The 23,500-nt window shown below is 31.0% G+C and overlaps 2 protein-coding genes across 2 annotated transcripts; both read right to left on the reverse strand.

Moving 5' to 3' along the window:
- Positions 1 to 7,609: 7,609 nt before the first annotated feature.
- Positions 7,610 to 16,145, reverse strand: LOC111696407 (prolyl 4-hydroxylase subunit alpha-1). The gene is made up of 10 exons (XM_023466004.1): positions 16,106 to 16,145; positions 15,416 to 15,507; positions 14,746 to 14,873; positions 12,925 to 13,027; positions 10,487 to 10,566; positions 10,324 to 10,420; positions 9,903 to 9,946; positions 9,685 to 9,783; positions 9,065 to 9,153; positions 7,610 to 7,743 (listed from the first exon to the last, which is right to left on the reverse strand). Exons 2-10 carry the CDS (start codon positions 15,456 to 15,458, stop codon positions 7,680 to 7,682), a joined length of 747 nt encoding a protein of 248 aa, XP_023321772.1. The 5' UTR covers positions 15,459 to 15,507; positions 16,106 to 16,145; the 3' UTR covers positions 7,610 to 7,679.
- A 360-nt stretch (positions 16,146 to 16,505) lies between these two features.
- Positions 16,506 to 21,431, reverse strand: LOC111696416 (prolyl 4-hydroxylase subunit alpha-3). The gene is made up of 9 exons (XM_023466013.1): positions 20,956 to 21,431; positions 20,787 to 20,869; positions 20,410 to 20,466; positions 20,177 to 20,236; positions 20,055 to 20,103; positions 19,143 to 19,224; positions 18,290 to 18,356; positions 16,719 to 16,801; positions 16,506 to 16,626 (listed from the first exon to the last, which is right to left on the reverse strand). Exons 1-9 carry the CDS (start codon positions 21,248 to 21,250, stop codon positions 16,506 to 16,508), a joined length of 897 nt encoding a protein of 298 aa, XP_023321781.1. The 5' UTR covers positions 21,251 to 21,431.
- Between the last annotated feature and the right edge of the window lie 2,069 nt (positions 21,432 to 23,500).

Raw genomic sequence — 23,500 nt, forward strand, 5'->3', positions numbered from 1 at the left:
AAAATAAACGTAAATCAGTAGAGTTTATATTTAAAAAGTTAGATGAATTTAACACAAAACCGAAATTACGATAAAAAACATTAATCATCTAAATGGTCGCTGAGAATTAAAGCAGTAAAGTACAAAGTACAAAGTAAATAAGATCTTCTTTTTATTCAGCAAAAACTCGAGCACCTTACTTCGACATGTCTACACTTTACGTTATTTGAAGTGAGCGAACATATATTGTATTAGGTAATTTAGACAAAAATAAATGAAGGTGAATGGTATATATTACTGATTTTATATCTAAGCATTGAATATCTGCATTAGACACATTAATATCAGATTGTTATACATGGCATTATACATACTAATACATGACTACATTATATACTACATATCTTTCATTTTCCTCTACCAATAAGTATTACAATTACAATTTGAAATAACAATTTTAAATAATAAATAAATAAAATTTTGCCACGTCTGAATAAAAATTTATCTTTTCCAATAGCAGTTTTTTTTGTATCCAAAAAAATAATAATAGCACACTTTCAAAGGCTTTAAATTTGAGAAAAATTCTAGAATTAAAAAAATCCCCAATTTTGTTTTTTTTTCTGAAAATTCAAACAGTTTTAATATTTTTTAAAATAAAATTGCTTAAAGAATTATGTGCAGGGGCAGGAGGAGCAACATTTTTTGGCCTAACCTTTTAAGGTTGACGGATTATAAATTGAAATAATTTTTTCTTTTTTTATACTTTGTTTTTAGAACTGTTAATTAGTTTATTAGTTTGTCTAAGTCGGGTAATTATAGTCATTTATCTATTAATTACTTTAATTACTTATAAACAATTAATTGTAATTTCCTTCTTGTTCAGAAACTTTTTCTTCCTGGATATGTTGACATGATTTGTTTAAAAAGGACTAACCAGAGTGAGCAGCATTCGATTTCTTCTATTTGAAATCAAACATATTTTGGTCTATATGTTTAAGTCATGGATTTGTTTATTCAATACTTGTTCATATAAAATGCATATGCCGACAAAAAAAGAGTAAAGACTACAAAATTATGTTTAATGTGTCAAATTGAATATTGACAGAACTGTTAAATCAACTTCGTGTCGTATCTGTCTCTAATCCTTTGGATGGTATAGAGATGGGAAAAGTTCCGTTAAAGAACGGAAACTTTTAAAAATGAACCGGAGAATTTCGTTATTATCTAAAACGTTGACGGACATTGCCGTTAATTCAAAATTGATCAACGTTTTTGTTTTCTATTTATGCCTTACTTAGTAAAAAAACTGTATTTTTTTTAGAGTTTATGTCCAATAATCTTTTGAGCACATTGCAAGCCGGGGCTGGAGCACTTTCGTTAACAAGCGTTAAACAAATTCATAGAAAAATTGTTAAATTACTATTTGAAAACGATCAGAGTTAGATACTTGAAAGTCCTTAATTTAAAAACCAGAAAAAAGGATTAAAAAGTCGTACCCAGCCCTAGATTGATCCTAAAGTACATATTTTAATAAGACATGTTTTGCTGAAGTTTAGTAAGTGAAGGTTTTGGCTAGGACAGAAGTATAGTATAGTGAAGGCTTTGGCTAGGACAGAAGGATAGTATAGTGAAGGTTTTGGCTAGAACAGAAGTATAGTATGGTGAAGGTTTTGGCTAGGATAGAAGCATAGTATATGAAGGCTTTGGCTAGGACAGAAGGATAGTATAGTGAAGGTTTTGGCTAGAACAGAAGTATTGGTGAAGGTTTTGGCTAGGATAGAAGCATAGTATATTGAAGGTTTTGGCTATGACAGAAGTATAGTATAGTGAAGGTTTTGGCTAGGACAGAAGTATAGTATAGTGAAGGCTTTGGCTAGGACAGAAGTAAAAGGTAGGATGGGTATTGAGCAAGTAATGACGAATGAAACAGTACATGTGGTCCATGTGGTACATGTGGTACATGGGGAAGTAACTATTAAACCTAGTAAAGTATATTGTACAGGACGAGTACAAGAAATAAAAAAAAGTACAGTGATGACCAGAAAACTCTGAAATAGGAAGACGAATCAAGTTGGGACTTAAATTAGTTCAATGAGCATTAGACATAGCAATTGTACAGTGTAAATAGACCCGTTTCACTTAAATTGTGCTTCGCTAAGTTACTAGTAAAAATATTTGCTATGTAACAACATCTAAAGTATTACTATTACGCCTTTATATTCCATTGTTTTCTGGTTATCACTGTATATTGTACAGAAAAAGTACAGGAAGTAACTATTAAACCTAGTAAAGTATATTGTACAGGATGAGTACAGGAAGTAACAATTAAATATAGTAAAGTATATTGTACAGGATGAGTACAGGAAGTAACAATTAAATCTAGTAAAGTATATTGTACAGGATGAGTACAGGAAGAAACAATTAAACCTAGTTAAGTATATTGTACAGGATGAGTACAGGAAGTAACTATTAAACCTAGTAAAGTATATTAACATGATGAGTACAGGAAGTAACTATCCAACCTAGTAAAGTATATTAACATGATGAGTACAGGAAGTAACTATTAAACCTAGTAAAGTATACTGTACAGGATGAGTACAGGAAGTAACAATTAAACCTAGTAAAGTATACTGTACAGGATGAGTGCAGGAAGTAACTATTAAATATAGTAAAGTATATTGTACAGAAAAAGTACAGGAAGTAACTATTAAACCTAGTAAAGTATATTGTACAGGATGAGTACAGGAAGTAAATATTAAACCTAGTAAAGTATACTGTACAGGATGAGTACAGGAAGTAACTATTAAACGTAGTTAAGTATACTGTACAGGATGAGTACACTGTTCAAGAACTAACAATTAAGCCTAAGGACTGCTGGATACTGAAACTCATGAGAATACCATGAAATTAGATAGATAGATATATAGAGGTTGATTTATAGATAGATAGATAGATAGACTGAGGTCCGAGGATTAAGAGAGGTTTAACCGTCTAAGAGCTCACAGACTCCGGGTAGAAATTTGAGGGAGGAGGGGGGGNCTTGCTAGGCTACTTGCATTCTTCCCAACTATTGTTTCTATCTTACTAAGTTACTGGGGGAGCTCCATGTACAATGGGAGGGATATATAAAAGAGTTGACCCTTAAAAGACTATTAAAAAGGCCTGTAAGCTGATACAAAATAAAATTTGAAAAAAATACACATTTTACATTTTTAGAATTTGCGTTCCATTTCTTTTAAAACTGTAAAAGTATCTTTTATTTAATATTTTCAATATATAAAGAAAGTCAGAAGCCGTAAGAGGAAATTTGATTACATATTTACATTTAATAAAAAATGTTTTATTAGATATTAATAAATAAAGACAAAGATGAATAATGACAATTTGTTTACAATATTCTTTAAATATTTATATGATATCAGATAAAAATATTTTGACATTTTTATATTTCTTGTTCTTTATTTTCTTCTTGTATGTACATCTTTCAATCATGTTTTGAATAATTTTGATTTTTTTTTTTGGGGGGGGGGATATCTTTGCAGTATGCCATGCTACAAGCTAGAACTACGCTTGAGAGAATTTTGCTTTCTGTTTTTCTGAACTTTATATCGCATCATGTGTTACATCTGACTCATTAAAACACACAATTCCTGATACTCTCTAACTTCAACCTAGAGTGAAATAAATGGAGGGAGCGGGTGGACGTCTTCCAAGCTCCCATCTCTTAATGTTGTCTCCATTTACTAACGGCCTAAATGATTATATATGATAGAGTAGAGCTTATCATCAAGAGACTTCCCTTCCAATTTTCCTGTTCAATTTTCTTTTTTCTTTTTTCTTCTTGCTTCTTGTTTCTTGTTTCTACGCTTTGAAGCCTCTCCAAATAGTTCTTGTGACATCGAGTTGTGGAGCAGGTAGGAGAGAGATAAGGAGGGTTTGAGGAGGAAGGGTATGGGGGATTGCTCCCTGTTTTCCTTCTTGTTAAAGTCCGCCATTCTGTCTCCATGCCCTGCTTTTTGGTCTTCAAAAAGAGATATTTGCCGCTTACATCACAAATTTATTTTAAAAAGTAATCTCAACATGATAAAATGTAGGGCTTGCATGTGGTTCTGCGGATCTGAAGGAGATCCCATCCCTCCAGTTACAGGTTAAAGGAATGAGAGGGGGGCGGGTCAACCAAAATCTAAAAATTGATGCACTTTTTCAGGTAACAATTGTTTGTGTCACAATTTTCTTATGTTGGTTACGCCTGAAATTTCTGCGCAAATTCTGGTGCACGAGCATTTTTGCAAATTGCTCTAATCTTTTAAGAGAAGAAAGCTCAAAGCTCAAAAATACTGCTGAAGATTGCTATCTTTTAAAAATAATTTTCCATTTGTGTTATTTCTACAATAAAATTAGAGACACAGGGTTACCATTCACAAATATGTTTGGATTCATCACATCTCATTAATTTATAGGGTTCTTTAATTATTCAAATTCAAATATCTTATTTTTTACTTTATTATAATTGCAATTTAGAACTGAATTAGACGTTATGAATGTGAATTTCATGTAGTTAGATGATAGGTCATTCTTAAAATCTCATTCAAAAGCTTATCTAATTTCAAAAATTAAAAACCTTTGTCAAAAATCTATTGAAAATCCAATCATAGAAGGGGCTTTTTATTAACCATCAAAGGTTCACAACGTATTTCCAACTTAGAGCCATTTTAAAATAAAATTACTCAAATCCCCCTTGCACCAGCACTGAAGTTTGCTTGATCACAAATGTAAGCCAGAAAAAAATTGTCAAAATAAATTAGAATGGGTATCAAAATATCAGTCTTCAAAGTGAAACATTGAATTCAGAAAGTTAAATTCATAAAATTAATTTCATAAAAACCCCTGGAAAATTACGCACTTTATAAGCAAAAAAAGGTTATAAGAAAAGATATTTGTCCTAGTATAAAAAACGAATTGTTTAGCCTAAAAATAAAACACGTTTGAAATCTCGAAAAACGAATAAATAGACCGTATTCTACGGTTCCAGGCGTATTTTTTGATACCCATATCAACATGTTTTAAAAATAAAAAAATTCGACCTTTTTCTGTTATTATTGTTGCTTCTCATTTGAATTCTTCGATTAAATAGTTTCATCCTTCCTAAGAGCGGCAGAATCCCAATTTACCCTTTTCCGCTCTTTCTCTGATTATCCATGCATAGAGATGTTAACGTTTTCATTTTTTTAAAACGGTCGTTTCGTAATGAGAACGACGATAATTGTCAATATTTTTTTTCAAAAATGATCGTTTTTCATAAGCGATCGTTTTTAAAAATAATCGTATAAAAACGGTCACAAATAGTTTTTAAAAAAACTATCGTTTTCTAAAACGTTATTCGTATTCTAAAATGTTATTCGTTTTCAGTTTCTAAAAGTTCAAAACGAGTGGGGTCGTTTTTAAAAACCATCGTTTTTTTCCAAAACGAAACGATCGTTTTTGAAAACGATTGAAAAACGAAACCAAAAACGATTAACAACTCTAGCCATGCAATGAGGATGATATTGTCGTACTTCGTTCTCGAAAAGATGAGAAAATATGCATCTTCCAAGTATATCTTATCTTCACAGTTTTCTTTCTTTTATCTATTGCATAAATCTTCAAGCCACCTTTAAAGAGGAAACAATGGGAAAATAATGTTAGATGACAACAACTTATCATTAAACTCTTATGGGTCACTTAAAAATCACATTGACAGACCGTATATAACGAAAAAATTAAGTTTTTAAAACAATAAATCCTTTTTATTATTTCAAACTTTTACCGTCAGCAAAAAAACTGTATGTATCTCCCCCCCCCCTAGATTGAATGAAACTATGAGGGTGTAGACCATATAAATTAGGATGAGTAGGATGAGTAGGATAAGTAGGATGTCCGAGAGNCTATCTTGCTAGGCTACTTGCATTCTTCCCAACTATTGTTTCTATCTTGCTAGGCTACTTGCATTCTTCCCAACTATTGTTTCTATCTTGCTAGGCTACTTGCATTCTTCCCAACTATTGTTTCTATCTTGCTAGGCTACTTGCATTCTTCCCAACTATTGTTTCTATCTTGCTAGGCTACTTGCATTCTTCCCAACTATTGTTTCTATCTTGCTAGGCTACTTGCATTCTTCCCAACTATTGTTTCTATCTTGCTAGGCTACTTGCATTCTTCCCAACTATTGTTTCTATCTTACTAGGCTACTTGCATTCTTCCCAACTATTGTTTCTATCTTACTAAGTTACTTGCATTCTTTCCAACTATTGTTTCTATCTTACCAAGTTATTTGCATTCTTCCCAACTATTGTTTCTATCTTACGAAGTCATTTGTATCGTTCCCAACTATTGTTTCTGTCTTACTTTCATTCTTTTCAATTATTGTTTTTTTTCTTTGTAAGTTACTTGCATTTTTCCCAACTATTGTTTCTTTCTAACCAAGTTACTTCCCAACATCCCAACTATTGTTTCTATCTTACAAAGTTATTTGCATCCTTCCAAGCAATGAGGATGATATTGTCGTACTTCGTTCTCGAAAAGATGAGAAAATATGCATCTTCCAAGTATATCTTATCTTCACAGTTTTCTTTCTTTTATCTATTGCATAAATCTTCAAGCCACCTTTAAAGAGGAAACAATGGGAAAATAATGTTAGATGACAACAACTTATCATTAAACTCTTATGGGTCACTTAAAAATCACATTGACAGACCGTATATAACGAAAAAATTAAGTTTTTAAAACAATAAATCCTTTTTATTATTTCAAACTTTTACCGTCAGCAAAAAAACTGTATGTATCTCCCCCCCCCCTAGATTGAATGAAACTATGAGGGTGTAGACCATATAAATTAGGATGAGTAGGATGAGTAGGATAAGTAGGATGTCCGAGAGTGTCCGAGGTGTTCGGCCAAATTGGAGAATATATTGCAGTTTGATTATAGGCAGTTACCAGCCAATTGTTCCTATCAGGGGCCAATAGACCTTGCTAAAAATTGAAAAAAAAATATTTTTTCAGGTTNGGAGTTTACAGATAGAAAGTAGGAGAACTAGAGTTAACAGATAGAAAGTAGAAGAACTGGAGTAAACAGATAGAAAGTAGGAGAACTGGAGTTTACAGATAGAAAGTATGAGAACTGGAGTTTACAGATAGAAAGTAGGAGAACTAGAGTTAAAAGATAGAAAGTAGAAGAACTGGAGTAAACAGATAGAAAGTAGGAGAACTGGAGTTTACAGATAGAAAGAAGGAGAACTAGAGTTTACAGATAGAAAGTAGGAGAACTAGAGTTTACAGATAGAAAGTAGGAGAACTAGAGTTAAAAGATAGAAAGTAGGAGAACTAGAGTTAAAAGATAGAAAGTAAAAGAACTGGAGTAAACAGATAGAAAGTAGGAGAACTGGAGTTTACAGATAGAAAGTAGGAGAACTGGAGTTTACAGATAGAAAGTAGGAGAACTGGAGTTTACAGATAGAAAGTAGGAGAACTGGAGGAAACAGATAGAAAGTAGGAGAACTGGAGTTTACAGATAGAAAGAGATAATGCACTTTGCTCCGCCCCTGACATACATTCTTCCCAACATCCTTCTTTCTCCACCTTACTTAGCAAAATGCATCTTTAAAAAGATATATTTGTTTATGTTCTTATTTTAATACAGATAACGAGCAGTTTATTTAAATCTATTAATAATATGATTCAAACTTGTGAAATCTTTCATTCCATCCCTTCACGCTACACGGATACTCTCTAAAAAAACATACAAAATTATTGATAATCAAAATAAATTTCAAAAATAATTGCTTTCATAATTGTTTTTAATGTAAGTTGCATATTTTCAGGGAAAATTTTTTGAAAGAAATTGTAATAGAAGTAATATACTGTGTCTATTTTTGCAAAAAAGTTGGGTCAGTTATAAAGAAAGTCTTTGCCATAATCCGGAATGATCTCTATATCTTTGCAACCTGATTGTGTAAACCTTTGATATTTTAAACTTAGATTATTTCATCTAGTTGAATTCATGAATTCTCATGCTTTTAGAATTAGTTTTGTATTTACCATGTTTAATATATGTAAAATATTAATTGTTTGATTTAGTTTGGTAAGAATAAAGATTTGTTTTCCCAGATCTAATAATTGAATTGGGGTTTAATTTTGTAATTTGATTGGTTTCTGGTGAGGTTGGTTTTGATTTGATTAGTATCTGGTATAGCTGGTTTAGATTTAATTGGTTTTTGGTATAGTTAGTTTTGCTTTGATTAGTTTCTGGTATAGTTGGTTTCTGGTACAGTTGGTTTCTGGTATAAATAGTTTTGCTTTGATTAGTTTCTGATGTAGTTGGTTTAGATTTAATTGGTTTCTGGTATATTTGTTTTACTTTGATTGGTTTCCGGTATATTTGTTTTACTTTGATTGGTTTCTAGTATTTTTGTTTAGCTGTGATTAGTTTCTGGTAATGTTTTTACTTTGATTGGTTTCTGGTAAAGTTGTTTTACTTTTATAAATTTTTAGTATACTTAAGTTTTACTTTAATAAGTTTCTGGTGTAGTTGTTATACTTTACTTTTATTAATTTCTGGTACAGTTTTTTTACTTTGATTAGTTTCTGATATGGTTGTTTTACTTTGATAATTGCTGGTATAGTTGTTTTACTTTACTAAGTTTCTGGTATAGTTAGTATCGCTTTGATTAGTTTCTGGTATAGTTGTTTTACTTTGATTGGTTTCTGGTATAGTTGTTTTACTTTGATTGGTTTCTGGTATTTTTTGTTTTACTTTGATTAGTTTCTAGTGTAACAGGTTTTAATCGGAATTTTTTCTGGTACGGATGGTTTTGATTGGTTTTTGTTAAAGATGGCTTCTGAGTTCTGATAAAATCATTTTCATTTTATTTTTAATTTCTGAGTGATCCACTTTGATTTTATTGGTTTCTGGCGTTGTTATTTATTTGGTTGGTTTCTGGTATTACTTTGATTGTGTTGTTTGTAATTGGTTTTGATTTCATTGTTTTTTGTTATTAATTTTTTGATTTGATTGTTTTTTTTTGCAATTGGATTTGATTAGTTTTTGTACCTGAATTGATCTAAGTATCCAACCCATTTATTAGTTATCCATTTACTCCCAACTAATACAGGGCAACCACCATGATTTGTAAATTGGTCCTTAACAATAGCAAATAAATTGGTCGAAAATTGCAACAAAAAAACGAATTCGGATTTGGCTAAAGATGTGAGTAATAATGAAGAAAAAATTGTAATCAATCATTCTGATTATTTAATAGGCACTATCCTTTGAAATAGTACTCAAATTCAAGTTATTTAAAACAGCTAGTGTGCAGCAATGTGAGATGCACATGAGTACTGAGAAGGTTAAATAAAGTGCATGGAAAAGTGTGACTCATAAAACTCTTGAAGATGAAGACGACATTCGAATACCTTTATGAGTATTTATTGTTGTTTAAGATTAAATACGCTTTTGAGTGCTTAAAAAAAAAACTTAATAAATGACCAAGGTCAGTGCATACTGCACAATTGTTGTGTTTTTTTTTTCATTGGACCATCACTGAGTCTAACAGTTGTCTTCCTATTCCACAGTTTAATGGGTCTCACTGTATATTTTTAGCCAGACGAACAGAAGATAATATTAATACCTTCCAGTTTATAGGTCAGTGTTTTCTTCTTTTAAAATATTACCTGAAGTCCACTTGTGTACATGTTCAACCAAAATGCCGCGTCTCCTTTCTTCACTGTAATCCGGTTTCCAGTGTTTGGGAAACACGTGGCGCCGCCAGCCTACAGTTAATCAATCAATCAAAAATTTATAAATAAACAATTTTTCATATACAATAAAAGAGATGGGAAAAGTAATTATAAAAATAAAAAAGTTTTTTAATTCTTCATGAATCGGTTACCTCAACGTCTGCAAGGTAGACCATTATGGTAGCTATACGATCACCTGAAAATACGAACAGCCATCAGTTTTTCAGATGTTTTGGATCGGATTGAAGAAAAAAAAGCATAAAACATAATCAAATTATAAAAATAGGTCAAGTTTTAAACTATTTTATTTCTTTACTTTTTGTGCTACATAATTGAAATTGATTGATCTGAAATATTGCAAAGATTTTATAATAATGTGCAACATTTTTTAAATGGAACCATGATGAATGCTACAATGTTTCAAAGAGCGATATTTTTGCCACCCTGTATTGACAATTGGATTATTGTATTTTCTAAGAAATTAACTGTTGCACTCTAATAATTAATTTTCTGTAAACATGGATTAGAACATTGAGATGAATTGTTGAATGCCTAGTCATCTTAACATTTTACCTGTCTTTTCAAGAAAATCAGATTTTGTGACTCCGTTCCAGTATCCGTGCGCATCCAAATGTTGGCCATACTGCCCACCCAGACCATAGTTTGCAATCTTTACAAATAAATCTTAAATCACTCTAAAAATATCTTAAATAAAAAGTTTTATTTGATTTAAAACCTGAAATTTCTCTGCTGACCAATATTTTAAAAGTTTGAATTTTCCAACCAGTTCCATCCGGTCAGAAACTCTTGCAGCGACTGAAAAAAAAATATTATTTAAAGAGGGTGACTTGCTTTCCATGGTAGTTGAACTCAAAGTGCAGTAAGTGTATAAACAAACTTTACGATTCAGTTGATACTAATGAGACATTTTTAAGATTAAGAATTAAAAAAAACGTTTCTTTTGCTGACTGAAACAGCACATGAAATATTTCAAATGACTTTATGCTCTTATTAAAATATTGTACACCGTAAAAATGTCTCATTGGTATAAAAAGAATCCTAAAGTTTTTCTCTACAATACTGCACTTTCAGCTCAACTACAGTCATGCTCAGAAAGACCCGGAATTAATTTACAATTAATCAGACGACTTTACAGTCTAATTATACAATTACGATTAATGAAACTTTAATTACAAAATAGCCCTTGTCCTGCTTATTCTAAAATATGGTCTGCCTTGTCTGCCTTGTTTAGGCGTTTAAAATTACCAGAGATATAAATATAAAGTGTTCTGATTAACTGCCATTTCATTATGGGTCTTTCTGGTTATGACTGTACATGTCTAGCAAGTACTTCCTTTAATAAAATATATTTCATTTTCAACTTTTGGATTTTCAAGAAATTTTGCAAAATTTAATGAATGGCGAATTTTAGTTCATATTCCAAATTGAATCACTTCTCCTCAACTTAAACAACAGAAAGGATTTAACTACTTCTATAACGCATATAAATATTTTCGATATTTATTAAATCTTATCCCATATTACTACTGATGGCCGATGTTGAGATCAGTTTTTAAAGGGAGTGACCGGCTATGTAAGGTTGTTGAACTGAGTATACAATGTTGTGGAAAACTTCTTTCGGATTCATTTGAGACATATTTTTTTTTAAAGATCTGTAAATCCTGAGTTTGAGCGCAAATTCACTCCTTCTTTGGGGTTGATACGTCTTCAGAATTAGTTTTTTTAATTATAAAATATCGAGGACATAAAATGTTTAAAAAGTTCTACAAAAATCAATCTTATCATTGAAAATAAGTAATCTTGTTTAATTGTTAGTTTCTATTTTCTTATTATTCTGGTTTCTTATTATTCACAAAGATTTTCTGCAGATTTTCTAGAATTATTATTGAAAAGACGAAGTTTGAAGAATTTGAAGATATCTGCGAATAAATCTAAAGAAAATAAGAAATTCAATAAAATGATAAACACGAAATAATCAATTCTAGCATTGATTTATTGACAAATTTCTTTTGAGAAATATGTTCCCAACCATCTAATTAGATTACTGTATAATCTTTACTTTATTTTTCGTTGTCGTTATTTAATAATTTAAAAAACCCGATTCTGAAAACCTATCCAGCCCCAACCAAAGTAGGAGTTTTGAACGTCGAATTTGCGCTCAAACTTAGGATTTACAGATCTTTATAAAGTTTTATATGTCTCAAATGAATCCGAAAGAAGTTTTCAACAACACTGCATACTCAGTTCAACTACCTTACATAGCCGGTCACTCCCTTTAAACAATTTACATTTTTCGACTTTTAAGAGGCTCCTTAAGAATCCTGTTTCAAAATGTTATGCTTGATAATTCTTCTTTTATTACTTTTTCCTAACTTTACTTTAACCAAATATATTAATTCCAAAAAAGATTTTTCAAAACAATTCGTCAAATCGTTTTAAAAAATAGATTTGGACAAAATCTGTGGGCAGAGCAAATATTTTTGTTTAAATTAACAAAGAACACTTATCACGCATAAAATCTTAAAACAGGAGAAACTTTTCAGATTCTTAAATGTTAAAAACGGAGCACACAAAACATAATGTCCCAACCGACACAAAACATCATGTCCCAACCGACACAAAACATCATGTGCCAACCGACACAATACATAATGTCCCAACCGACACAAAACATCATGTCCCAACCGACACAATACATAATGTCCCATCCGACACAATACATCATGTCCCAACCGACACAAAACATCATGTCCCAACCGACACAAAACATCATGTCCCAACCGACACAAAACATCATGTGCCAACCGACACAATACATAATGTCCCATCCGACACAAAATATCATGCCCCAACCGACACATCATGCCCCATCCGACACAATACATCATGCCCCAACCGACACAAAACATCATGCCCCAACCGACACAATACATCATGTCCCAACCGACACAAAACATCATGTCCCAACCGACACAAAACATCATGTCCCAACCGACACAAAACATCATGTGCCAACCGACACAATACATCATGTCCCAACCGACACAATACATCATGTCCCAGCGACACAATACATCATGTCCCAACCGACACAAAACCTCATGTCCCAACCGACACAAAACATCATGTCCAACCGAAACTATGAAATTCTACCTTTATCTGTTGCGTTGAACACATCCCTGGTTGAAAAGTATGATCCCCAGCTCCAGTCAGTCTCCAATATTCTAGCACTTTCATTCAAACTCGAACCTCCAATCTAGAAGTAAAATTTTTACCGGGTTTTAACCAACATTACCGACCCAGGATTCCCACAACAGAGGGACGTTAAGTTACTTTACGTTCCTTGGGACAATTAATAAAAATAAAGACCCGCTCTGCGCTCGGGATAATTTTGGATATTTATTTAACAATACTCTAGCACTTTCATTTACACTCAAACTACAATACTCTAGCACTTTCATTTACACTCAAACTACAATATTCTAGCACTTTCATTTACACTCAAACTTTCAATCTAGAAGTAAAATTCTTTTCATCCTACAGGTTAATTTTGAATAACTATTTAATAATATTCTAGCCCTTTCATTTACACTCAAGCCTATAATCTAGAAGTAAAATTCTTTTCATCCTACAGGTTAATTTTGAATAACTATCTAAATATTCTAGCCCTTTCATTTACACTCAAGCCTATAATCTAGAAGTAAAATTCTTTTCATCCTACAGGTTAATTTTAAAAAACTATCTAAATATTCTAGCCCTTTCATTTACACTCAAACCTATAATCTAGAAGTAAAATTCTTTAAATCCTACAGGTCAAATTTGAATAACTGTTTAATAATATTCTAGCACTTTCATTTGCACTCAAACTTTTAATTTAGAAGTAAATTATTTAAATCCTATGGGTTAAATTTGAATAACTGTTTAACAATATTCTAGCATATTCATTAACACTCAAGCCTACAATTTAGAAGTAAAATTCATAATTCCCATGGGTTTACCCATTTGACTTGATACGATAATTTTGAAGCTCTACCGCTAAAACTAAATATGCTTTAGAACAACATCAAATACTCATTAGATTGGTTAAATGTCATCAATTCCTCCTATTTAGAGTTGTTTATGGATTTGCTTTTGAAGACTGGGGTTTAAGCAAATATTAAAAAATATTTTTAAGACATTATTATTGTCAAATAGTATTGATTACTGTGCAAAAAATAGAGAAGAATATTTTGCACTGTTGAATTCATATGCAAATCTTGAATACATGTCTGCAAACACAAATACCTTGAAGGCTTTAATGTAGTTTATGATGGCAGAAAAACTGCTGAACTCCCCTTCAGTCATGGAAAATAAATTCCAAATGGAAAAATTAAAACATGAAAAATATTTCCCCTTCTTACAGGACATACAGACGAAATTTCAAGTGAGCCTCCCTTTAATTTGTGGAATGTTCAATTCACAAAGGTACCCGGATATCTCTATCTGAGTAATAATGAGGACAATATGGACTTGTTATGATGTATTTAATTACAGTACATGTTTTCAAATTATACGTCACAATAATACAATATGACTCTTTGACACTGCACGTGGTATTGCCAGACTACATTTGTTGCATAAAACGTGATGGGTCGACTCTAGACTGGGTAGCCTGTCTCGACGGTAGATGTTGTACCGACTAGGATCATGTAACTATTAGAATAGTGTGATGGAAATCCTTTACAAGGTTTTTTTAAAAAAGTTTTTAAGTTAATTTTAAACGTTTATTAGAAGAGTGTCGCAACATCAATTGGTCTTATATTTTACCCTACTAACTCACTTTTTTTGTAGCCCTAAACATGCACATTCCTAAATCAGGAAAAATTTGTGTTTAGCTCTTGTTTTTAAAGAAGAAATTTGCACTATTATTAAACATTTTTTGTGGGAAAGCTTTATTTCTTTAAATCACAGTGAACCCACTTTGCATAAAATTACCTTATTATGAACCAGTGTGATGTTAGGACTGAATTCTCTGTGATCCAACCAGGTTTGTTTACTAGTTCTTAAATAGGAGCTGCCAGAGTTCCCCTCAGTAGATCCGTGAGTACTTCGAGCAAGCAGATCTTAACAGTCAAGGGAAGACGACTTTTATAAATTTGATTTTAATACAGGGTGTCCCACGAAACATGACAGTTGATAGACGACTTCAAGATTGTTTTTGATCTTTGAAATAATTGTTATCTCAGCGAAATTCTTAGCATTTTCTTAATTTTTACGAATTAAAAAAGAAAACAATATTTTATTAATGCCTGGACTAAAGTTATTAAGTGAGAATTCTTCTAAGAACATTTTTTTAATTAGGATAACGAATACATGTTGTTAATTAAGACGATTTTCAAGTCGTCTCTCAACTATACGTATCGTGTTAGAAGTTTGTTTGTTTAATAGAAATTACAAACATTAGTTCGAAATTGCATAATATAATATTTAAGACCTGTTACGCTCTTTTCAACAAAGAATTTTATTTACGACATTCAGTATATTTAATATATTGTAGCTTTAAGATATCAGATTTTTAGACCCAGAACAATTTTTTAAAAATATTTGCGCATGCGCAGAATTTTGCGCATTTTTGCATTTTGTTAAACAGTAAACTCCTGGATACCTGAAGCATAATCCTTGAAATGTTCCATCTCAGAGTTGTACATAAACTCATGCAGTACGGTTATGTACGGTTCAAAGGATAACTCTTCTAACCTAAAACATTTGATTATTCAACATATTTTCATAATACGTATTTTTTCTATTATTCATGCATATTTCTAAATGTTTATCTATCTGAAAATTCATGATAGAAGTAGACAATACTTACTTAAATGGAGCTAGAAGTAAAATGGATTATTTACAATACTTAATTGAATGGAGCTAGAGGTATAAATGGATTAATATAAAGAAGTAGACAACACTTAATTGAATGGAGCTAGAAGTAGAAATGGATTATTATAAAGAAGTAGACAATGCTTAATTGAATGGAGCTAGAAGCAGTAATGGATTATTATAAAGAAGTAGACAATACTTAATTGAATGGAGCTAGAAGCAGTAATGGATTATTATAAAGAAGTAGACAATACTTAATTGAATGGAGCTAGAAGTAGAAATGGATTAATATAAAGAAGTAGACAATACTTAATTGAATGGAGCTAGAAATAGAAATGGATTAATATAAAGAAGTAGACAATACTTAATTGAATGGAGCTAGAAGTAGAAATAGATTACTATAAAGAAGTAGACAATACTTACTTAAATGGAGCTAGAAGTAGAAATGGATTAATATAAAGAAGTAGACAATACTAACTTAAATGGAGCTAGAAGTAGAAATGGATTATTATAAAGAAGTAGACAATACTTAATTNTGATAGATAATGATGATAATGATGATAATGATGATAATGATGATAATGATGATAATGATGATAATGATGATAATGATGATAATGATGATAATGATGATAATGATTGATAATGAATGATAATAATGATGATAATGATGATAATGATGATAATGATAATAATGATAATAATGATGATAATGATAATAATGATCATAATGATCATAATGAATGATAATAATGATGATAATGATGATAATGATGATAATGATGATAATTATAATAATGATGATAATGATGATAATGATGATAATGATGATAATGATAATAATGATGATAATGATGATAATCAACCTATTATAGAATTTACCTGAGTGAATGTTCCCTAGCATCTTTGACAAGTGTATAAAGGGGGAAAATGTTTCTACTTTTCTCCGCTTTTCTCCAACTATTAGATTTCCTGGCTTCACGATACTTCTTCTTTTTCCTAAATAAGATCAAGTTTATTGCTAAAATATATGTATATCTGTGTACAGAACGTGGGAACCATTACAAGTTTACAATTATATTGTATAATACCTGAGTTTAGTATTGAATGGTAGGTGATTACATCTATGCGTCTCTCCAACTACTCCTCTGGTTTCCAACCAATGATCATGAATCTATAAAAAAAAAAAAATTTTAAATCATTGTTTAGAACTTCGGGAGGTAATATTATTAGATTTTAAGAAAAAAGACCTTTAACACTTTAAGAGTGCTAAGTTTGCTAATTTAATGTGTTTAAAGGAACTGTCAGCGTAATTAACCTTCCATTGAAGGAGAGCAAGTTCAAAAAGTACGCCGTAAAAATGTTCAAAAAGTACGCCGGAAAAATGTTCAAAAATAATTATTTTAAATGTTGACAAATATTAACATATGACACATGTTTTTACATCCATTTTCAAGGGCTTTTCAAATATATAAATTTTAGCTCAGTAGCTTCATTATTAATTTTTTAACTAATTTTTTTAGCAAAACTTGTTTACAACTATAGATGTTGAAAAAGTGAAGAAGTTTAAGCTTTCTAATGTAAGCCGTTTTTAAGTTATTTACAAAAAACCACAGGGAGGGAACACCCCCCCCCCCCCTGTGGTTTATGGAATTTATAAAGATGTCTATTTATTATATAGCAAATTCCGATTTTCAATAAGTTCCAAATCGTTTTGGTTAAATCTTTTTGGTCAAGGTAAATATTTAGAATCTATATATATATATATATACTTGGCTTGTAGATGTCTGTTTGTCCGTCGTTTGAATCCAATATACGTCAAAACGGCTGATCCAATTGGGCCCAATTTTTTTGTGGAACCTGACATGACCCCATAAATGGTTTATGGATGATCAAAATGACAAAAATTTCCATCCATCAAAATTTGATTTTCATCAAACTTTAAAAATCCACAAACAAATTGTTCAAAAATTTTTTGTTATTGTTTTATATTTTAAACAAAGAGAAAATGCTCACAATGGAAGCACCCTGAAACCCTAGTAACTTAAATAAAGCAAGCATATCAAGCATACAATTTTGTATAGGATTATAAGCACGAAGCATCTCAAACTCTTGTGGAGCTTCTTAAAAGTCAGAAAGAACCTTTAATGTTTAAAAACTGGATTCATGCAACACGATGCCATCAGCAATCAGCTGACTTATACCTGACTTTTTTAGATAATATTTTGTTGCAATCTTTTAAGCATAAGATGACCCATTTAGTACAGGGAGTCCCAATAAACATGGGAATTCAGTGACGAATTCGATATCGTCTTTTCAAATAAATCTTTGATTTAGTATAGTGATATACCTACTGAGAACGCTGTAAGAGTTTCGCCATTTTGTTTGTTTATGTTTTGACTGCATACGGTTGTACTTAGTAAAACAAGAAAATTGCAGTATACAAACAGAATAAACTTGTCCGTTTCCACTTTTCATCTTGCGGAGACATTATATTTATAGACACATCTTTACAGTCTTTTGCCCTTTCCTTTTCATAAAATAAATTCTAGCAGACATAATAGTATTATGGGTGTTGAAATTAGGTATTACAATGCTAATTCATAACAAGACGATATCCAATTCGTCACTGAACTCCCATGTTTTTTGGGACACCCTTTACCTTGATTGCGTCACGAAGCCGGGAATCGATGGACTCCGTGGTCTCCGTAAACAATTCACCATTTTTTCTAAATAATATTAACAATATTAAATATAAAATATTGTAGAGTGTGGTCGCCGAAATGGTTTTAAAAAGAAAAACGACTTATAGTTTAATTAGATTGTATATATATTTCATTTCATATTTTTATCCAACTACAAAGCACGAGATAATACAAATAAAACAATCACAATTTACTATGTAGTTTGGACCCGCCTAACCAGAGTAGGTTGTTTTAATTGATTGGCCCACTATAAACGAACGAGAATTGCAAATAAAAACAATGTACATTGTACATTTTAAACATAAGAATGATGATAAATTAGGAAAAAGGTAAGGAGGAGGTGAGGGAGTATAAGGGAAAGGGATGATACTCAGCGTAAGGGTTGGAACAGAGGGTAACATATGTTATTAAAATCATGTTTATGAACTACAGGGTGAAGAAGATAGTAAAGACTAAGTTTCTTAATTATCTTAACTAATGGTGCCCCTCCAGGCAAAGATAGCTTAATGTCTAAATAGCAAGGGTATACCCTAGAAACTTTGATCTGATGAAAATAAAAAAATTCATAACATTGTTTTTCTGACTTGAAAAATGGGTTTAATTCCGAAAATTTCTCCATTTTTTCAAGAAATGCACAATTGTTACTTTTGCAGAGAAAGCACAAATGAAAATAAACAGCTTATAAAAAACAGAAAATGGATTCCTCATTCATACTAACTTAATCAGACGTACACAACTTTCAAGAGTACCAATATGAATTGGGCATTGCAACCTTTTCAAAGAGAAGATCTAGCAGATGTTTTTTTTTACCTGTTTGTATGATATTTAATCCTAGCGAGCTGTAACCAGTCTACTCCACTATCATAGAAACCAGCATTTGCTGCATGCATTCCTTCAAATAGTTTAGATGTAGAACTTTTAGAATGTCGTCTTCAATTTATTTCATTTTTAATAAAATCAGTTCAAATTAAGCTTGTATTAATTAATTAATTAGTTAAACTTAGGTGTCCTAACTTCTGACTATGTTTGCCCGGTCCTTAAAGCGGTTAAAATATAGCTTTTAAACCATTTTATTTATTTAATTAGTAAATCTGAACTTTGAAACTCTCCGAAAGTTTTCTTAGTGTAAACAGAGACTATTTACATTCTTTGACGAATCTTTTTTTGTGTAGACAAAGCTATGTCGGCCGGAAGTTAAAATAAATTTGTGTTTGCATCGTTTTTTGGCACATTCATATTATAAATACAAGGCGTCCCAAAAACATGGGAATTCAGTGACGAATTTGATATTGTCTTTATTATGAATTAGCATTGATAATACCTAATTACAAAAGCCATAATATTATTATGTCTGCTATAGAGTTTATTTTATGAGAAGGGTAAAAGACTGTAAAGATGTGTCTATAATGTCTCCGGAAGATGAACAGTGAAGACGGACAAGTTTACACTATTTATATACTGCAATAATTTCTTGTTTTACTAAGTACAGCCGTATGAAGTCAAAACATAAACAAACAAAATGTGAACATAGCAGACGAAACTCTTACGGATTACACCTTTCTCAGTAGGTATCACTATACTAAATCAAAGAATTATTTTAAAAAAAAACTATATCAAATTCGTCAATGAATTCCCATGTTTATTGGGACACCCTGTATATATATTTATTTATATATCAACACAAATCAAAGACGACTAAAAATTAATTTTTCTATCATTTACCTATTTCAGTAAGCTCATCTGCACCAAGGGTATGTTCACTTTTAAAAATCTGAAACCAAACGTCATAAATATAATTTTCTATTCATTTAAATTTATTTAAAAATTTGCCAATCTGTAAATACCTGGTTTTCATATTCAATTATTCCCTCTGCAACAAGTGAAATATTCAACCTGTAGTGTTCCTTAACATTCAGGTGTCTTGTCTTGTCTTGTCTTGTCTTGTCTTGTCTTGTCTTGTCTTGTCTTGCCTTGTCTTGTCTTGTCTTGTCTTGTCTTGTCTTGTCTTGTCTTGTCTTGTCTTGTCTTGTCTTGTCTTGCCTTGTCTTGTCTTGTCTTGTCTTGCCTAATCTTTTACCTGTAACAGATGAATACCATTAGCGGCTCCGGAAAAATCTGACATTTTTGGAAATTCCTAAATCATTCTGTTTATCAAACATTTGATTTAAATATTGATTTTATTTTACCGTAATAATGTGGATTAACTTAAACTTAAATTTTTTAATCTCAACTACTACTTTTAATCTTTATAACTATTTTTAATCTTTACAACTATTTAAATTTTTTCAACTTTTTTAATCTTTTAATCTAATTTGTCTTGCAGAATTCACAGCTGTAAAACATCTACAGTATCAGAATACAAAGATAAAGTGATTCAAAATAAATGGATTACTTTTAGGATGATGGAACGACTAAAAGTTGAGCTTAATATTTAATGATAAATGAATGTTTTGCCTGGATAAGACTGTTTAGTTCTGTTTGCAACTCTAATGTTTTTTTTTCTGCCAATAGCTCATGGATTCCGTACTTATGCATTTCTAAAATAGATAACATTAATAGTAATAATAATAATAATAATAATACTAACAATAATACTAATTATAACAAAAAATAATAATGATACCTAATCCCAATCGTTTAACGAGTGCTATCGAGTTTACAGGATTAGAAACATATTCCTCCGGAGTCTCCACCCCTCTCCTTGGCTTGTTAAATTTTAAATATCTTCGAAGTTTCGAAACCTTTTTCTCTAACTCTATCGTTAAAGTCTCCAAGTTTAAGAAAAATTTGTCTTCTTTTTTCACAAGTTTTGAAAGTTCTTTCACGGAGGAAAATATATCATTGTCGGGTTTTTCACATATACTTGGATTAATGGTAAATATGAAAATCATATAAATTGATATGCTTGGTTTCAACATTCCAAATCTAAAAACGTGAAAATTATAAATAAACCTTAAATCACGTCAAGCTAAATGTCTCGTAAGAGATTGAAGTCTAACGTGAGTTCAATCATAACTCCTCTCTGATAGGATAATATGGTACTAATATGGTAATAGGGTAATTAGGAAAATATATACAGGGTGTCCCAAAAAAACATGGGAATTCAGTGACGAATTCGATATCGTCTTTGTTATGAATTAGCATTGTAATACCTTATTTCTAAAGCCATAATATTATTATGCCGGCTAGAGTTTATTTTATGAAAACGGTAAATGGCTGTAAAGATGTGTCTATAATGGCTCCCCAAGATAAACAGTGAAGACGGTCAAGTTTACTCTGTTTGTATACTGCAATTTTCTTGTTTTACTAAGTATGCAGTCAAAACATAAACAAACAAAATGTGAACAAAGCAGACGAAACTCTTACAGATTACAGCTATCTCATGTTTATTGGGACACCCTGTGAGGTACATAAAATTGTGAAATAGAAAGACGTCTTTAAACAATCTTATGTGTCTTTCATGTTGTTTTTAAGCAACAAGTTTACAGTAGCTTGAACATCACATGTTATTAAGAACAAATATTAGAAATTGCAGACTAAACGTTAAAAGTAGTAAATTTCACTTTTAGATTTAAATCTAAAATGTTATTAATCACTATAACTACTCTTATGGAAAAGGCCAAATACGTTTAGAAGTTATATTATGCAGCCATACTTCAAAATCCGAGGAGCTACGAGGTCAAAAAGTCTAATCGGAATAAAATATTCGAGAATAAAGTTGATATGTTAAAGATTTAAACCGTATTTATTTGTTTATGATCTAAACGCATTGACCTCTAAAAGACCATATATTAATGTTATTTTCCCTGAAATTTGATCCAAAAGTTAGTATCCAACCAAAAAATGATATTTCATTGTTTATATTTTCCCTCTGTACCGGCTTTTGTTATGGTCAACTGACTATAGATTAGTATAAGCCTGTGCGCGCTATACTACCTCTCCATGTATCGTTCAGGTTACTACAAGGGAAAATTTTACGCTTCGTTCATATCTCTGGTTGGTCCACATTGCAATTATACATTGCACGTACAAAACCTAAGCGTATATATATATATATAAAATCATAAGGTTACTTTAAAGAATCCAAAACTATACAAATTCATAAAATTCCTATAAATTACTCAGGTTTCCTATTTCAGCCATAACTTCTTTTATTGAAGAGCTATTTTGAAAAACAGGTGTGTTTTGATTTCTAATAAGAAGTAGGATTTAATTGTAATGGAATAAACGCCAACCACTGTTTTTTAGTTTGAGGCGGTTGTTTTCACTGAATAAGTGATTTTGAGATCATTTTCAGGTCAAGTTTTTCCGAAGCGAAACGTAACACCGAACACGACGAATTTTGGTAATATTGTACGCCACATACATTTGCAGAAAAACTAAAGGATCTACGAGGTCACTAAGTCCTACACGTAATGTCGCATAAATTTTACTTTCTCCTTTTGTCTAGTCTGAAGTGGTCTAGTCTAGTCTAGTCTAGTCTAGTCTAGTCTAGTCTAGTCTAGTCTAGTCTAGTCTAGTCTAGACTAGTCTAGTCTAGTCTATTTGACAATATAAGAGATTTTGTTTTAATGTTAAAACACAAGCCACGTCGATAAATTATTACTGAAAGAAAATATCGTTGTAATATCAAGTAACCTTCCATTTAAATAGGGCNAGCAAACTCTACAGAGGTTTGGTCCATCACCATCACTGAATTTTAAATCTTAGAACTATAATCAATCCAATATGATGTGGGTCACCCTGTAGATTACATTTTAATTAATTTTTAGTGAATTAAAAGTGATTACAAGAGAAACATGTGCATTGCAAGAGAAACACGTGCAAAAAGATTTATCTTAACAACTAAATCTATCAATTTTGATAAAAAGTTGGGTTTTATCATCTACAGTTGTAAACCGACTTAATCAAAACTATGTTCAAGAATTATCTTAAACGATTTTGTAAGAAAGTTAAGAAAAACTAAAACAGCTATTCTTGGTATAGTGATCGTTCAAATACCTCCTTAGTCTTTTTATTTTGTTCAATAATTTTAAAATTTTACAAAAAATATTAATAATTAATTTTCTGACTCTATGCTCTAGAAAAAATTGGACTATCTCTGTTCCTAAAATTAACATTTTGACTATATATATATATATATTGAAAAGTATAAAGAATAATATACA

The sequence above is a fragment of the Eurytemora carolleeae genome, unplaced genomic scaffold (assembly GCF_000591075.1).
Source record: "Eurytemora carolleeae unplaced genomic scaffold, Eaff_2.0 scaffold6, whole genome shotgun sequence".
Taxonomy (NCBI): Eukaryota; Metazoa; Arthropoda; class Copepoda; order Calanoida; family Temoridae; genus Eurytemora; species Eurytemora carolleeae.

What these genes read in the sequence shown, in the direction of transcription:
- LOC111696407 (XM_023466004.1), bottom strand. Translation starts at nt 15,458, where the DNA reads ATGTACAACTCTGAGATGGAACATTTCAAGGATTATGCTTCAG. An exon ending in TTTCAAGGATTATGCTTCAG is followed by an intron (nt 14,874 to 15,415) that starts GTATCCAGGAGT and finishes TTGACTGTTAAG; the next exon opens with ATCTGCTTGCTCGAAGTACT. An exon ending in TGTACACAAGTGGACTTCAG is followed by an intron (nt 9,154 to 9,684) that starts GTAATATTTTAA and finishes GCTATTGTTAAG; the next exon opens with GACCAATTTACAAATCATGG.
- LOC111696416 (XM_023466013.1), bottom strand. Translation starts at nt 21,250, where the DNA reads ATGTTGAAACCAAGCATATCAATTTATATGATTTTCATATTTACCATT. An exon ending in CGTTAAACGATTGGGATTAG is followed by an intron (nt 20,870 to 20,955) that starts GTATCATTATTA and finishes TATCTATTTTAG; the next exon opens with AAATGCATAAGTACGGAATC. An exon ending in TAATTGAATATGAAAACCAG is followed by an intron (nt 20,104 to 20,176) that starts GTATTTACAGAT and finishes GTTTGGTTTCAG; the next exon opens with ATTTTTAAAAGTGAACATAC.